General features: G+C 36.5%; 1 protein-coding gene across 2 annotated transcripts in view; it reads left to right on the plus strand.

Annotated features, from left to right (window-relative positions):
• Positions 1 to 18,933, plus strand: part of VWA8 (von Willebrand factor A domain containing 8) — a 185,969-nt gene that overhangs the window by 132,503 nt on the left and 34,533 nt on the right. For both annotated transcript variants that reach the window (XM_027815848.2, XM_027815857.2), the window contains exons 36-37: positions 5,429 to 5,510; positions 7,441 to 7,645. In XM_027815848.2, coding sequence (XP_027671649.2) covers positions 5,429 to 5,510; positions 7,441 to 7,645 — 287 coding nt within the window. The remainder of the gene's footprint in view (positions 1 to 5,428; positions 5,511 to 7,440; positions 7,646 to 18,933) is intronic.

Below are 18,933 nucleotides of genomic sequence, written 5' to 3' on the forward strand. Positions count from 1 at the left end.
GTGCCACAGAGACACACAGTGATAAGAAGACCCTGTTGTCTGTCTAGCTCAGTATTCTGTCTCTAGCAGAACCAACAGGAGAGTTTATTTCGGGAATGAATGTCAGCCTGGCCACTTCTGTCTTTTTCCCTGTCATACTTCCTCAATATTTGCAGGTTTTTTGCTAGAGATGTTGCAAGGGACATACCTGCCTTGGGGGTCAACCTGCCTTAGGCTGTCCAACCCCTTTTACGGACCTTTTGTCCACAAGTTTTTCTGGTTCCTCTTTGAACTTATGTGTCTCCACAGCAAGTTCACAAGTTCACTACTCTGTGATCAACTGATCTTCTACCAGATTTATCAAGTGCCCTTCATTCTGGCATTGCAGGGTTGAGTGAATAACAGTTCTGCATTCACCTTAACCATCACTTTCATGACTTTGTAAACTTCAGTCACATCTGCCCTCTCTCCAAACTGAAGAGACCCAGGCTTTATAGTTCTTCCCTTGTCCAAGAGAATGTTGCCTGAGCAACGTTCACATACAGCAAAACCATCCTCCACTTGTACACTACTAAAGCAGGTACAGACTACAGACCTTCAGACTTTTTTGTGCCACCATGCCAAGCTTTCTGTTATCTTTGTATCTTTAGCTTCTTCAGCCAATAACTAAAAATATACCAATTAGTGCTAAATACAACATTTGTGAGTTTTGCATTTAATTACCTCTAGAAATCTCCAAGGAAAGTTCACTATCAAAAAGAGAAAACACCCAAAATATTTCTATATGAGAAAATAGCTGGGTTTTTTAATTCATCAGCACAAGAAGCTATTCCTGATTTGTTCTGTATGTGAACTCTCCATCCCAAAATAAATGCTGTATTCCAAATTAATTGACTTTTACAAAATAAATGATCTAATCTGTCTGCCCTCATTTAACACAGATTAACTTCTTTGTGTAGAGAAACCCTTTTATTTATTACTAAAAGGATAAAACATTTACTTAACTAAAAAAGCAAATCAAAGATATAAACAGGGTAGAAAACTGAAGTTACCTACATTTATAAAGAAAAGGTTAGTTTTTAAAAAGGTTAAACTTAATAAAACAGAGTTAGCATGATGATCTTCAGAACTAATTATACCACTTCAGGCTGTAATCTTCTCATACTTTATAAACTGCTGAAGGGTCAGATTGGGTCATCTTTTAGGCCTTCACAGTAAAAAAAAAAAACCCGACTCTGAAGTGGATGGTAAAAAATTCAGAAGGTAGATCTTCTGAGCTTTCATTAAAATTAGTTTACAAATTTAGGAGTGAAGGAAGGATACAGTGCTTCCAAATGATACCTAAAATTAAGATCTTGACAGTTGTTTCTAAAAGTCTTTTGGGTTGCTGTGTTGTAGAACACTTTATAATGCTAGATTAATAAAATTAAAAACCAGGGAACATTCCTCATGAATCCTGGATACCAGTGACCTAAGCGAGTTATCTCTCTGAGAATTGGCTTCTATCTGACCAAGCAATTTAATTTGTATCTGTTGTTATATCTGAACAAGATACTAACTTTTTTTTCCCTCGACTATGGTGAAATATATTCATGAGTAGTGATTGATAGCATTAAATTTGTAGCAAATTTTATGAGGTATACTTTCTTCAGTGCTTTATAGCCATTTAAGTTAAAAGATTTAAGGCCTTGAAGAACATTTTCATTTTTCTTTTCTAAGTGACATTTTAATTTATGAATTACCAGATTTGTCCTTAGCTGAATCATATTTAATATGACCTTACTGATACAATTAAATTGGACCTGAGCAAGACTCTAGGTTTTCTATTCTGTAGCCTTTTTTTCAAGACTGCAGACATTTCCATTTCTCAGTTAATGGCCAGTTTTTCTAGTGGAGGAGGAGCTAGGAGTGGATTTCTACAGAGACCTGTGCTACTCAGCATGGTCATGAAAAAAAATGGAAAAATGAATGAACAGTGAGGTGACAGTGTTTGCTGATGATACTGGTTATTATTCACAGTAGAAAGGTTTCACCGTGAAGGATTACAGGACTATAGTGCTGACTGCAATAGAAATGGCAGATGAAAATCAGTATGGATGAATATAATGTACATGAAGGAAGAAAGAAAGAGTCCTAATTCTACATCTAAAATGATGAGGCTGATCAGTACATCTCAGCAGCATGACTTTGCTGTTATGATAGATAGTTTCTTTAAAGTATCAGTTCAAAGCTCAGTAGCAGTCAAAAAAAGAGGGAAGACCAGGGAACATCTTTGTGCTGTTATGTAAATCCGTGTGTCTTTAACACTGTAATTTTGGTCTTCTGTCTCAAGCGGGGAGAAGGCTGAACTGGGAGAAGTTCAGAAAAGGGCAACAAGGATGAGCAAGATTACATCAGCTAGTCTCCTGCGTGTGGAGACAAGATGAGGACAGGGGCATATGGTGGAATTCTACAAGAACATGTATGGCGTGGAAAACCCAGCAATTTTATACTTGGTACCAGAGTTTGGGGGCAGCTAATAAAGCTATTAGGAACTTCATCAAAACAAACAAGAGGTGGTTCTTCACAGAGAAGGGAACTGACCTGTGAAACTGCTTCCCAAAGGATGTTGTGAATGCTGAACATGGATCCAAAGGAAAACTGGAGAAACTCATGGAAAGTTACTAAATGCTTCCCTATTACAGCCCTCTCTGCTGGGCTATTGTTTCTTCAGGACTTTGCCTCTCAGTCTCACTAATTGACAGAAAATTTAATGCACATTTAACTGCTACTATGTAGCTGCTTATCCCTTGGAGATTCACTGTTGCTTATTCGTGATTGTGCTGCGTAATTCATGGGGGCATTTGGATGTTTAGTGATTTGTCTGTGCTGTTGTTTCTGCACTGGAAACCTGTAGTTACCTAAAAGAGTTGTATAAGGCTTCATTCATAAGTCTTTGTATCCTTTCCTGGGAGATGGTGCAGTGAAGCAAAGGCATCGTTTTACATAAAATCGAGTATGTGGCAGTCCCTTGAAGTTGTTGCACTAATGTCTTATAGTGCCTTCCAGACATTGTTTTATATTTTTGCTTTGGTTTGCCTATCTGTCAGGCTTTCTTTGTTGTCTTCATGGACAACTGGTCAGTTCTGGCACACAGCCTTCCATTTCTATTAATAATTCATCATACTCAGCCAAACTCTAGCGTACTTCAATATGTATTACCAAAACTGTTCCAGGAGCAACAAGCAAAGAAATAATTTCCTTTATGTTTTATTGGACCTGTAAACTAGGATAATAGTTGTGTTTGAAAAGAAACTGTAACAAGTAGTAATTTCCCTAAAGACTGCCAGATAGATGTATGGCCACAAAATATAAGCTTAGACAAGAGATAACAGCAGAATCAAAAAAAAATCAAAGCCATAGAAATGAGGGCTACTTGAGAGCAAATATTTACTTGGATTCTCAGTGCTTTCTATATAGGAATATAAAATAACAGTCTATTACTGAGTGTGTATCTCTGTTAGTGTGACAGTAACTGGAACAACATGTAGTGTAACACAGTTACAGGAATAACCTCAACACATCATCTGGTCCAGCTATTTATATAGGGACAGGATGACACATGTTTAGACTCTTCTTAACTGATGTTTGTCAAACAATTGGCCTGTTGCAATGCTTCAGTCTCCTTGTATAAGAAAAGCTTTTCCTAGTATCCAGTTTTTTTGCTGTAAATAAAACTAAATACTTTTTCACCTTCACTCAGTCAGGATAATACTGTTCTCTTTATAAAGATTTTTTTTTTTATTATGGGATGTGTTTTTTTCAAAAAAAAAGTATATTTTTAGACAAATAAGTTAATTCCATACATTTGTCCTTCTAGCCCATCTGTTCTAACCTGTTTGTCAGCCTCAGGACTGTCTCATGTGTCTGTATTTTCCTTAAAGTTTCATGTCTAGAGCTGCACATAGCTATTCTTCTTCGTCAGGCTTTGGCAAAAGAGGAACAAACTGCACTTGTTTAGGTCTGACAATCATGTTTCATCATTAAGATTCTTGGCTGCAGTTCAGGGGCCTGGCCGGTTGTTCCTGTGTTGCATTTATAAACATTTGGTTACCTTTTCTTCAGCTTCCTACTCTGCAATCCTTTGTCTTTTTAGAATTTAGTTTGGTTGATTAGTGCTCTCTCTCTAATTCGTTAATTTTTAATTCTTATCTCACAGTTCACTCCTTCCAGTTCAGTATCAGCTCTGTGTTCTAGATCTTCGTGAGAATTTTTAATGTGTGTCTTGTTCTCCATTACTACCATGAGAGAGAGAGCACATCTGAAAACAGTAACAAAATCTAGGCAAAACAAAAATTGCTCTGTGGCCCACAAACCTGCATTTTTCCAGACTTTTTTTCTGATTTCCAGTGGGTTTGATATTTCCATTTTTATGAAGATGAGTAAAGTCAACAGATGATGAAGATGTACAGACTATAGATACATAAATACAGTAGATATGCATAAAGTGCTGTTGTGGGTTATTCTTTATACTCATTTGAATATTAGATCCTTTTATACTGCTGACCTTAGTGGTGTTTTCTGTGTGTGCTGTATGGAAGCATCAACACTTCTGCAGGTAACATCAGGTTCTCCTTCATTTCAAGGAGGTGAAAGATACATTGTTTCAGAAGGAAATCTAGACTTGCTTTCATCTTCTGACAATAATATTTTGTACCCATACTGTGCAGTGTAATTCGGTCTTCTGGTTTCTTTTCTGAAAAACTTAAATTCCTCAATTGATTTCAGGCAGATGAAAGCCAGCTCCTTCCTGGAAGCCACTTCTGAGCCCAGGCAGACTGTACTCATGTTGGCAAAAGCCAATGTGGGCACACACACAGAGATTTATTTCTGTGGGAGGGACCATAGTATTAGCTGTATTCATTAAACTGTCTGTAAACAGACTATTAAATGTCTGATAGTCTAGGGCTATTTAAAATTCAGTTCTAAAGTCTTTGCATGCTGAGATCTACCTGCAAAAAGTGGTTCAATTTAAGGCAACAACATTTAGGTTAATATTACTGAGAAATTTTCAAGTGGGAATCATCAGCACAATGTTTTGAAATGTTCCTCAGTATGCTTTTAAAGCCAGATATACAGCTGATATTATCTTCAGTAACAGATAAAAGCAGTGAGTTAGGGATTGCAGTAATGCCTGGTTAGTGCTTTTGTGAGTAGGGCTATGTTTGTGTGTAATTTTGACATTTGCTTTACAAATACATTGTTCTTTTATAATTTTGCCTGTCTGATTGCTCCCTGTCACTATAGTAAAACAATTCCGTATTTGCAAGTTATACTCCTGTGTTGAATGTGAAAGCTTATCATTTTCTGACAGGTACTGTATAATGAAATATTTAAATTTAATCTGCTAAATGCAAATGCAATAACCAGTTAATCATGCAGCAGGAAAATAACGTTTGTTTATTTTCAGATGTCACTCCTCCACAAGCTGCTGGATACTTGGAAGTAACAGATCTTAACTCGAAGAAAATCAAATACATTGCTATTCCTAGGTAACTGATTTTATTGATTAGAGCAGCTAGCCTCTGTCTTACAGGAAGAGCAAAGAGAATTAAGTGTGTATTATTACTTCAGGATAAGCAAATATTTCTTCAATGTGGAAAGTAAGAATATTTCATACCTAGTGTGTAAAATTCTGTAGCACCTGCAGCATATTTTTGTCAGTATTTTTTATGTGTTTACTAGGCAATACCAATGAAAATGTAGCAATTAATTGATAAATATGAATGGTAGCTTTATCTTCTGATTTTCATTCCCTTTGCTGTTTCCCCCTCTTCACCCACTTTATCCTCTGCCCTGTTTCATTTTGTTTTGCTGTCTTTATTTTCCTTTTTCTCTATCATTGGGGTCTAACAAAGACAGGCAGAATGATCCAGTGCTAGGTGTTAGGAAACCAGGAATCAAGTTCTGGTCCAGTATAAAGTTCATCTTGAAAGTAACTTAAGCTTCTCTATGTTCTGGTTCTCCCTTTAGAAAATATGCATTCCCTTACAGGTATCTTTCATGATACGCAAGTATCTTGTATGATACATCAAAATAGCCACACTGTGTGGCTTCTGTTTTACATCTTAACATCTGTCTATCACCGTTGCAGAGCATATTTGCAAATGGTTTATGATACAAATATATTTTGGTTACAAATTGTCATTTTCCACTGCAATAATAATAAAGGGGTTTGTTTTAAATTGCAGTCTCTCAACTTTGCATGTTTAAGTAGCACATGTATGAAACCCACACATCAGGAATTTTATACGTTTTTTCAAAAATTCTATTCATTTGATGTTGGGTTTGATAATATTAATTGATCCTCAAATTAATTCATTAATAATCTGAAATTTTTTAATTGATAATTAGTTTTGGACTGTTCACCATTTTATAATTGATCCATTGGCCTACATCTTACACAACTGTTCAAAAATGTGCAGCATTAACACAGAAATAGTAGGGAATCACACTTTATTTTAGACTAGGATTTTTACAAAAATTACAAAGCCAAACGTCAACATCATGACCCTTAACCTAATATGAGCATTTAAGCTATTTATGGCAAATCTGAGCAGAAGCCCAGATTTTAAAACATACTTCACTAAGAACTGATAAATAAAGTGACTTTTCACACATCTGAATAGTTCTATGCTAAAAGCTAACAAACTTTCCTCCTTCTGGCATATTTAGCCTGGTCAAATGCTAAGATAACTCTTCTTCAGTTGAATTAGTATGTGGCAATTTCAGTCATAGGTAAAGGCATAGAAGTTTATTAATAGTAGCGTTAGTGCAAGTAGCAAGTCATTATGCATGTAATTAACAATACTAAAAAAATGCAAAGAATCTTTCCTACTTTATCTACATTTCCTTTCCTATTATGTAGTTATTAGGCCCTCTGTTTCAGCAGTAAATTTTTGTCTGCAAGTTGACTGTTTAAAACAGTGCTAAGATTCCCTGTGCATAAAGCTGTGCCATCTTTAAATATGTGTTTAAATCTTCATTTTTTAAATTAAAGTACTAGAGAAAAGTGTTACTTCAAGTTGATGGAAGGTATTTTCCTCAGTGCCCAGGTCATGTTCTCTCCTACTTCTTTTGTAGTTTTATATCTTTCTGTAACGCATTTGTAAATTTTTTATATTCTTTATAGTTTTTTGTAAAGACTGACTACTTTCAGATAGATGAGATATAGCGGTGGTTAGGCAACACATTCCCTTTCAGCCTGGTGTTTTACACTGCTTTTTATACTGACAAGTATCTTTTGGTCATACCCAGTTTCAGTAGGTGGAACGTTTCAGATTAAATAGTGGGTCTGCAAGGCTTAGTTATAGTCTCTCATGGAATGAGGATGTTATTTCATTTGTTGCCTTAACTACATGATTACTCAGCCTCTTTTTGATTGCAGCTTCAATACAAATCACATTAATTTTTGTTTTTCAGATCACAATCTCTCTCTCCATATACATCTTGGCTTTCCAAGATCTCGGATGCTGATGCCCTGTTGGCACCACTGGGCAAAGTAGGTTTGGTTACTGTGGACATGGGAGGTGGTGTGAGGCTGTGGGAGACAGGGCTGGACAGCCTTCAGCGGTCACTGCAGGACTGGAGGAACATGATTGGCCAAGAAGATGGTCGTCCAGTGCAGGTAGGAGTTCACAGAGCCGAAGTGGAGAACATTTAATAAAATGAGTTGCAAATGAGTTTTCAGCTGGGAGAGGGGTCAAGGGAGAGCTGTGTTGGAAAACACTGTGAAGTAGAAATATGCCTGCAAGAATTGAATAGATGTCTTCACTGGAAAAAAAAAGGCACAATAGCTAATTAAAAAGCTTATTTGTGACCACTGTAATTATGGTTACTGACAGTCTCTTTGTCTTTGCATTTTTGCCAAATTCCAGTACATTTTAATGCAAATCAATTCTTTATCTCCTACTGTTTTTTAACTGCAACTTTCAAAATGTAGAATAATGAAAGGAATTTTTAAGGAAAGCATGGACTTTTCCAAGTTTAAATACTTGGGAAAAATTATTGTACTTGCACTTCAGAAAAGCAACTTGAAATCTAGGTGGAAGATGCCTTGAATTCACAGTAGTGCCTTTAGGTAATTTTGAAAATTCTCCCAGCTGAGCAGAGTGAAGAGGTTCTCCATACAGCCATGTTCGTTTAGGATGTTTAGGAAGGTACTGAAAATATACAGCATATACATCTATGCTCTGTGTGCATGTATGTATGCATATACAAGTGTAATGTACTGGCTAGTATGTGTGATCACCATTGCAACACAGAGGGAAAATTCAGGACTGTGCAATTGCATCTTTTCATTTCTGTTAGTAATTGGGAGAAGGTATCACTTTACTTGGAAGAACTGGAGTGTGCTTTAGGAGGACTTCTTCACTTTGACTAGGAGGATCCTGTCTCTGTCCATCATTGAAATTATTTCTGTTTCATGAATTTCTGTAACCACTTTCACAGTACATTAGAATGGGAAAACAGAACAAGTCTTTGTTAAATTAGATCTCTCTGTGGTTTTGTTTGCAAGGTGTCCAGCTGTCTCAAGTGTGAATGAGATTTATTAGGCCAAAAACATAGCTACTCTTTACAATTTCTTTTCCCATTCAGAGCTCCCTTTTTACAAGATGTTCTGCAGTTACAGAAACTTGTACAAGAACTGATGTGTTCTTTTTACTGGACCTCAGCAAATGCCTTTCATAGAAGTCATGAGAAAATTAAGCTGTTACCCAGTAGCACATTTGTGTGGATGCTTGTAGCTTTACCAGTGCCATTTTTATTACGACTGCAGTACCACTAGCACCATCTTATGGTCAGCTATAGTCAGTTTACACCAGCTCAGTTTCATTTACTGAGCAAGTTGACTACTATAAATGAAAAGAGCCGGGGGGAAAGTTAGAGCTTTACTTGTTTTAATAGTCGGGTTTCCTTCTTTTTTTTTTTTTTTTTTAATTGATAACTTGTACTTTTATTCAACAGAATTACTGCACTGTCAGTCATAATCAACTAAATATTAGAGAATACTGGCTTGGAAAGTAAACATCATTAGAAAATTTTAAAGTCATTTAAGCAGCAATGTCAAGTAACCATTTTTAAAAAAGGGTAAGAAGTTTTCCCACAGTCACAAAGCAGTTTTCAAGATCTGTTGTAGAATTTCTCTCTCCTGACAGCCTGCCTTTCTGATTAGTAAGCACATTCCAGGGTAAAGTCTTCTTAGAATATCTGTCTTTTTTCCTCTTTCAACACAGGGTATTTAGCTCAAGTCAGTGGTTTGTCAGAACTCAAAATGCCGTACTGTTTGATTTGAGCTAAAGGCCTCAAACAAAGCTTCCTATGTGATCTTCTGATGCGTGATTGTTGCTAACTTCTGTTTCTCTAAACTGCATGCTTTGCTTTAAATGGAAGGATAATGAGACCTAAGAAACTTTGTTTACAAAGGCATTACAGAGCAATAAATTAAGTATTTTATTTTATTTTATATACATCTCCAATAAGATAATAGATGCGTAGTTGCTGTGTAGACTACACTTTGCTATTTGGAGATGAAGGCCTTCATCTTTCCTACTTAACTCAATTTTTCAGTGGACCTAAACATAAAAGCAGTACTTTATTGGAATTCATTTCTGGAGATGAAAGGAACCTGTTAGCTTGAAAAAATACTCATGTAGATTCCCTGTGTAAGGTAAGCATAGCAAGAACTCCAGTGTTTTCTGTTCTAGAGACTATTTTGCTAAGAAAGCTACAGCTAAATGTTTCCTAATACCTGTTTTTACAGAATTGGAGATATTTTGCAGCCACATGTTGATCTGTTTATTCAAGTGTATGAAAATCACCTCCTTTTATATGTTTCATGCTCATGTTAAGCATCTTGGAGTCTCATGAGGCATCTCTAATTCCTTGACTAAACCCATCATTCCAAGTCATCTTGTAGCAGAAGCTCACTTAAGAAAACTGTCAGTGTTCCACATACCACTAGAATTCATTCCTCACCCACCCCCAGTTTCCCCTTCCCTAAAACCTGCCATTGGTGCATCCCACTAAGCTACTACAGGCTTAGCAAAGCTTATTAGCTGTTCATCGTGATGTTCTTAGACTAACACAAGACCTATCTAGGTGGCTGGGAACCACTGTTCTGCAAAAGCACACAGAATCTCTCTGCAGCTTCATGATTTTTGAGAGAAAGAAGAATTAAAAGGTTTTCAATATAAATATAGATTCAAAGAACTGGAAACAAATCTTCAACAAGGCTTCTGTTGGAAATGTTGGTACTACCTTCTTTCTAGGGCTGCAGTTTGGCTTTCACACACACATTATATCTCAGAAACCAGCTGGGTGTACATAAGCAATGACACAGAAGAAAACAAACAGCTGTTCCACTTATAATCAATAATTAGCCTTCCTTGATAGAATGTTTTCAAAATAGTCAACACTTGTTTTGAGTTGTTGATATACTCAGCAGAGTTCAAACTACTGAAGTCTTGAGGCTACAAAAGTAGTTTCTGGAAATATGGTTTATGTTTATGTAAGTTTCCATTTATATAGGCAGGTCAGAAATTTTCTTCACTTATTGAAGTTTTAAACTCAAAATATGCCTACAGTATTCTGAAATTATTAAATTGGAGTGCCTAAAGTACAAAATCTAAACAAAATACTGGATTTTTTTAAAGCTATGAACTCTAGTTCCAATCCAGAAATTGTAGAGATTTTTCACTGTTTCATGTTCCTGAGAACAAGGTCACTTCATTATCAAATACCTGAAAAGAATTTGAAAGACAATTGATTTTTAAAATCTTGCCCTAAAAGTTTCATGGCAATAGGCAGACATTAGTAAGATTGTGTTGCTTTTCCCATCAAAGGGTTATTGATAGAAATAGAAAAAACACTGATTACATTGTGTTATGGTTGGGTGGTTGTTTTTCAGTAAATGTTGCTTACTGGTATGTCTCACTTAGATAATGTGCAGTGCTTACATAAAAGTAATTAACAGGTACATCATTTAGAGGTATTTCAATAGATGGTAAAACATTTATCTGTGATTATCAGCAAAACCATTTATTTCTGTGTTCATTCCACTTAATGTTCTCTTGCTACAGACTGTTGCCCGAAATGTTTTATACTATGTAAAGATTATACTCAGAATGTCATTGTTTTCAGAAGTCCCAGGGCATACCCAAACCTGTTGAGTGCATGAAAACGTACTTGATCAAAGATTACAAAAGCATTGGCTTGTAATTAATGATAATATATGTATATAAACCTTGAAAATTAATCACAAAATTTTTGGTAAGCTTTGCGTACTCTTGATCTAGACAGTATCACCATGCAAAATGACATCCTAAAGCTGAGGGTAGTCTCTTATTATTTCAGTGCTTAGATTGTCCAAAGAAGTGATCTGACTGATAAAAAAAACCCAAACGTTTTTGGAATGTGACATGTATAAGGGTTTGTTTTGGCAGGTATTTTTTCTGTCTATGTTGTTTGATGTATGTTTGGAACCTGCAGTAGATGGATGTCCTCTTACATGCATGAGATGAGTTTTTGAAATTGCAGTGCTCTGAGTTTGTGGCTATGTGTAAAGGCCTAACGGCATAAAGTGAAGCAGTTGCAACTCTTGATTTCCTATGGACTGTTCTCTCTCATTTTCAGTATAGCAAGCCTTCCTCATAAACATGCAGGTACATAGCTGGAAATGAAATCACAGTTTCATCTAAGTGAAAAGTTAAGCAGAGGAAAAAAAGAAAAAAATGTCTTTCTATTTTTCCGTCTTTCTGATGTAATCCTAAAGCAGGATCACAATCTCTACTGTGTTCTGCAGTACACTGCTTCTTCAGGGTTGGTTATTGCTTACATCTCTTTGGCTGACAACAGAGGCCCACTCAACATAGGTGTTCATAGGTGTGTTTTCTGCAGAAATGTAAAAATCTGAAAATTTTGGCTCAGGTTATATCTGCTGTTAGAGTTCAGGTGGGTTTCTTAAATGATCCAGATTCAGCCAGTATAATATCAAGATCATATACTGTAGGACTAAACAGAGGAAAGATAGAGCAAATGCAAATTGAGTGGGCACCAGCCTTGCTAATACCAGCTGTTTAAAAATAGGTAAAGTACTTGGCATTGATAGGTCAACTACCAGAATTTTCTTCTGCTTCAGGTGGTAAAATTACACCTATACTCACCTATGAGTGTGTGCACCTATGAGTGTGTGTGCTGTATAGAACCTGAATGATAAAACACCTCCATCATCCTACCTCTTTAGTCCCAAGATGGATGGGCAACACTCAGCTTGAAAAATCATGTACTACTTTGAAGGTGGGTCACTCCAAAGAAGTGTGTGAGAGAGACACTGACACCTGCTCAGGGCAGTTTTCTACCCACTGGGTCAACAGCTCAAAACATTTCAGTATCCCATATCACTGAAGACCATTTATATAGTTTATCAGTAATAGTCCACCTCTTGGGGGCAGACTGTTATTTGGACAATTCCTTAATATGAAAGCAAGCCCTTACAGACAAGAAGCAGCCTGGAATTGTTCTCTCCCTTTTTTTCCCCCACTTTGCTTTTTTGGCTTATCCTGATCTGTCTATTTTCCAGCAGAAAGACAACTGAGCAGTTAAGTCACATTAGAGTTCACAGCATCACAAAACTGAGATGGTGGAGTGAATCTAGAAAAAGACGTGAATGAGGAAAAAAAAAAAATGCTTGCTTTGCACCAGTGATTTGAACAACAAATGCAGTAGAGACAGTTTGCAGTAGTGTGTACAAATTCATGCAGTACTGGGCCAAATTCTTTCTGTTAGAAGATGTCCTAGAGGCGGACAACTCAGCATGACTTGGATATATTTTGGATATGTTTTGGGCCTTGGCACTGAAATGAGAAATGGATGAAACATATGTAAGAATAGGGAAGGCTTTACATTAAGGGTTTGGGAGATTTCATTCAAGATCTTCTGCCCTGGAAAACTGGCAGAGACAATAGTTTTCTGCCAAAAATGAATGCTTTTATCTTAAATTGTGATTCGTTTCTCAGTAGCGCAAGAAGCATGTTATTTTGGTGTCTGCTGTGACTAGTTAACATTTTACTGATACAGTGTTTCCATCAGGCATGAATCATGGTCACTAGCTAAATGGAGCAGTGAAAAAAAAATTACTCCATCCATCCATAACTGTTTCCATTTACACACCCTTAAACATTTAAGTATGTAATTATTGCAACATCGGGAGCCAGTAAGCTTTATCATTGCTTTCCAAAGGAGGGAACTGAGACATAAGGAGGGCAGGTCACTTGTTTAAGTTTACACTGCAGGTCTACACTGCAGTGTCAGAGGTGGGATAAACACAGTATATACCCATAAGGATATATAAACATGCTTTCTACCTGTGTTGCCAAGCTGAGTAGCTTGTATGTCCTTGGCTGCTGTGATCGGTATAAGCATACCTTTGATTGAGCAAAAAATTGCATATAAATGCAGTGCAGCCACCTAAGAAAAATAATGTCCATTCTAGATAGCTTAAAGTTGAAACAGGCTTAGCTAAGTATAGATACATTCAGCAAAACTCAAGAAATACAATAAATACATATTTTTCTCAGATTTAAATGACTGTCTTCGTGGTCTTATAGCAGCACTCAGAAATGCTAACAGAACACATGAATTATTCTATGTCCTGAGAACAGCTAGAAGACATGAACGTATGGTTCATGTCAGTAATGTAAAAAAGCAAATCATATGTGTTATCACCAATAGCTAAAACAATTAAGGGTGTGAGGGTTTGTGTGTCTTAACTGCTCAAATCATCCATGATGCAAGGGCTTTTTGCTAAAAATAGCATTTTGATGAGTTCAGGAGCACTCTGTAGTAGTTCTGTACATTCAGACTTTCTCATGCGATCTATCAGTTAACCTTTAGATCTGATGAAGACAAAGGCAAACGCTAAGTAGCTATTATGGGATGCTAGGTCCATCATTAGACATCTATTTAAAATCCTACCTAGACTGCAAGTAAACACCAAAAATGTCAGATTTATTGTTGAAGCTAGAAGAGGCACAGTCATGTTAGATTAGTTGGGGGGGAGGTGGTGTACATACAAGGTTGTGTGTGTATGTATATATATTTATTCACACACATATATATTTATGTATGTGCACACATGCATGCACATGTTGATACACACACACAAGTGTTCCACAGTGTTTTGCCCAGATGGACGTTGACTCTCTTGAATTAGAATTATGTCAGGAGATGGTCATAACTTTGCAGATGCGCAGTCCCTTAGTCACTGTATTTCATAATGAACAGGAATTGGGGGTGGATTTAGAGGAAGAGATTTTAGAGCAATTTAGGAACAAATCTCAGGATCCCTGTGTTACACATACACTTACCCATGAGAAATGCAACAGTACTTTTCCCTCCTTTTGTCAGGTCCTTGTCTGTAGTCAGGCAGTTAACAGACCTGTTGGCACAAGTCCTGCCCCGTGTCTGGCTTTGGCACCCGAGGTGGTGTATGTTGACACTATGGCACACTGCCCGTAGTGACACCTCAGGCACCTGACTTACCTGGGAGATCCCTACCTTTAGCTCTCTGCAGTCCAGATCTGAATTCCATCTCAATGTGCCAGGCAGCACTTACAGATTTAAGGAAATGGATTCTTGGAAGTAGAAGGGGGTTTGCTTTATGCCTCTTTCTATTATTTAGGCTGAGACCAGAAAATCTGTAGTTGTTTGATTCTCTGCTGTCTTTGGGTGATGATCATCTTACTCCCTTCCTTGAACAGTCTCATTTATTCCGTTTGTATTCCACTCAACTAATCATGCAGAACTCTACATGAATTATTCACCCTTGAAGTTCATTAATATTTTTGGGTTTATTGAGTACATTCTTTTTTTCTTTTGATTTTCTGAATCTGCATTTTGTACTTGAAAGTTTAGGGTAATGCAAGTCATCTGACAAAATTAATGGATTAGGCTGGATGTTTATCTGAAGAATAATGGATTCAGAAGTTTCAGTGATCCCAGCTTGTTTATTTGCTGCCTGGGATCTACTTTATACTGACAACATTGAATATTTTTTTCCTAACATTCTAACCAAAGTTCAGCCTTTTCCTGATGTTAAGGCTGAGCTGGGCAAAGATGCAGTTCTTGAGTCGAGATGAAAGCGTGATCTTTAGAAAGAGCGGCTTCCCACCACCTCCCCATGGTCTGTATTTTCTCCTTTAGCCCAGGTGGTTTTTCTGCCCACATGAGGGCATCAGTGAGCCAATAACAGTGATTTTGCTCCTCTTAACTACTGTCGGTGCTAAATATATATGCAAAATATATATGAAAATATATATGAAAAATATATACCCCGTGAAAAATATATATGCAGTGGAGACGTTTTGTAAGTTTGGAATAACCATGTGATAGCATTCTGCAGTCCTGCACGAGATCCTGAAAAACTCAAAATACTGCAGGTTACGGAGTTATCTAGTCAATAAGTGGATTACAATGTATAGTTTTATAGCACTTGCAGTTCTGAGATCCGTGAGCCCCAAATACACAGTTCAGGTCTGTTACTTTTTCCTGGACTCTGTGATTCATTTTAGCAAAGTGAGGAGTAGCAGATGTGTACTGCCCCTTGAAGCAAGGCATCTCAATATGGGGAGGCATAAGACTAGAAAGACATGAACTCACAGAGCTGGAAAAGTTCGTATCTCAAAGTCTCTGCTGGGTAAAGCAACTCAGATAAACATCAGCAGTTCTCTGTCAGATATTTTTCTTCATATAAATGTCCTCAGCTGAAATGAGGCCTTTGCTGGAAGCACTAGACAAACATCTCTAAAGTACATTCTCTTTGCTAAAGATCTTCCAGTCTAATTAGAGCAGACAGACAAAGAGCGGGAGTGGAAATAACTTTAATTTTCTGTTAGAGCAGGCTGATCCAGCACAAAGTTCCTTTTTCTTCCTCTGTCCTTCTGTGAAAGCCCACAGTTCTCATGGGAGAAAATACAATAGCCTCAACACGCCATCTTTCAGATCTCAACAAGTCTTCAGCAGTGCACATTGCTAATGTAAAGGCTGGATCTCCTAAACACGGTGAAATCCTCCTGTCCTGGCAAAACAAATGCATACTAATAATTCTGCCCTTATGAAAGTTCTTCCCTGATTAGTGAAAGGATGAATGTAGTGAAAATGTAAATAATCTGATCTGTTACAGTAACGCTAAATAAGAGGCTTTCTGTTAGAAGACAAAACAAAAACTAGTTGATTTTTAATAACTTGTGTCTCTGCTTCTTAAAGACAGGTTTGACAAGGTCCTAGGTCTGCAGAAAAAAAGGCTTTTCTGCTTCCATGTGTAATATTTTTTTCAGCTTTCTTTTGACCGTGCGATGTCCCTGTGGTTTTTGGTCCAGACTGTTTCAAATTGTTATAAGTGTGTTCACTTATCCTGCCTTTCTAGCTGTTCATTATTCAGGGTACTCCAGAAGAAATTGAATTCAATGTTTTCTGAGTTCATTGACATTAGGAGGTGTGTAGTAGTCATGATCTATAACCAAGCTAGACATTAGCTGTCTGCTCTGATAATATTTTGTAGTGGATTGGCATGCTAAAAAGATGATGACCTCATATCTTTCAGTTGAAAAGAATTGAATAGGCAATTTTTTAGTAATGACAGAGGAAAATAGAATTTACACAGATATTAACACATCAGAGGATCTGTTAGATGGAAGCAAATGTATGATATTCTGTCATTATTTCATTTAGTTTATCCAGCTTTTAAACACAGAGTGCATATTCATGGATGAAAGACTCTAATGCATCTACTGCTGCAGTTTCTGAGTTGGTTCTCAGAGTGACAGCATTTAGTTCAAAGAAGACCCACAGCAGCAGCAACTGTGTTTTATATAGTGGTTTGTTTTTTTAGCTGGTGTATGAAAACTTCATTTGCAAGCCAGATACTCCTTTTTATGTGTTTCACTCAAAATCTACACTTCTTTTCCTACCCAAATTCACTTTTCTCAAACTCCATTAAAGCTATGATGCTTTGAACAGTTTTGCTGTTTGAGACAGAAGTTTAATGCCTGTATGAATTTTAAAAGCTACTTTCAGAGAGAAACTTTCACAGGAGTCTGATAATGCATGAAGCTTCATTAATTCATGTTGGATTCTTGCAAAGTTTTACAGGCAAGATAGAAAATCAAAATGAAGCCAAACAAATGAGGAAAACCTATTAAAAGTTTTATACTGCAGTGCAACTAATGCTTTTTCATTTCAGGATACAGTTGAAGACACATATTGTATTTCAGACATTATTATTGTCTTCTCTAATACTGAATATTTCTTTCTGAGGAAAAATGACTTGTGGGCTCAATTTTGTGCTGTTGATGTGAATAGAAATTGTGCTATTAATTTTTGGTACATAGAAAAAACTGTGCATGATATGGTACAAGTAAAAGTAATAGAAGCCATTAGATTATTTTTTTTTTGCCTATTTTTGCCTTTCTCCAGCTAGTTTGTATAATTCAAATATAAAATATTTTCTTTTTGTCTTTGGTAGAAGCAGTTTTACAATAAAATGTAAAGGCACCATGGAACAGGCAGATTATCCTTTGATTTGCCTGATTTGTAACTTTTATATACTCTGAGAATATAATATGTATATTCGTGCTGCTGATAAAGAATGTGTTAGAGGGAAGGATGTTCTTGTGACCTGTTGAGCACAGCCTAGGGTAATATTGAGGTTTTAAGATTGGTGGGGGCAAGGCATGGAATAAAAGGAAACAACAATTTTGTTTCAGGGAAAAATCAGTCTTTTACACATCTGCTGAAATACATTCTGCATTCCACGGAATACATTTCCTAATGCTTTGTGCCACTGTGGGATGGATTATTTAATGCCTTTTTCACCTGGAGGTTGTCCATGTTTTGTACAGTCAAAGTCAATCTTCTTTCATAATAACATATGGTTCTGATAAAAGATTTTTCACAGATCTTGATTAAGAAGTTGACATCTCCTAAATCACCTGTAAGACAAAAGTCTAAGATGTTTTCATCTCTTTTCCTGCAATGCTCTTCTGATACATGTCCACAGTGCTAATGAAGAAAGCAAGCTATTTAAGAAAACATTGACATTTTAACTTTATAGAAGTTGTATTTTTGTATTCATTGTTGGGTTTTGTATTCACGTAATTCATATTTTTCAACATTAATTTAATGTGTTGTATGGAAAGTAACACATATTATTCTTTGACTATAAACTGCCCTGTTTAATATATTGTATATTAATGAAAAGGCAAAACAGCAGATTAATTCTATCCCTCCATGTCCCAGGTATGTTAGGATAAGAGTGGATATCTTCTAATTTGTGTTTTAGCAGGGTTCTTTTCTTTCCTTGATGATAAAAAGAGTAAACGAAGAATGGGATCTTGCCAGACTAGATCCTGCCTACGTCTGCCTACTTTCCAGGACTGTCTAATCATAGAACCAATTAATCTGTTGCACACCTCCTTAATTTACATTAAACACATCGATCATGTGAATTGTATTCTACCTCAAATCTTAGTGCAGACATTCTTTTTCCTATTTTCTCCTGATCAACAGTAAGAAACACCCAATAATGCAGTATTATTAGTAGTACTAGAGTAAGTGCTTGTGAAAATGGTTATTTTTTGGGCACCTTAGCTTTTACTTTTTAAAAATCTTCCTACATAAATATTCTCTACAGCTGTAAATACTGTTTGCTTGTATTTTCTAAGATTATATTTTGCCCATTTATATGTATTTATGAAGCTGACGTGAAATCATGCTGGGTTCAGTTTTAGTAAATGTGTTGTATGTGGAATAATCTACTGAATGCTTAAAAGGACTTAGTAGAAGGGTTGCTTACTTGTTTGTCACCGCATACAACAAGGAGAAATTGCATTGTTTTCTGTTAAGATGTAAAATCCTATA

The sequence above is a fragment of the Falco cherrug genome, chromosome 2 (assembly GCF_023634085.1).
Source record: "Falco cherrug isolate bFalChe1 chromosome 2, bFalChe1.pri, whole genome shotgun sequence".
In the NCBI taxonomy this organism is placed as follows: Eukaryota; Metazoa; Chordata; class Aves; order Falconiformes; family Falconidae; genus Falco; species Falco cherrug.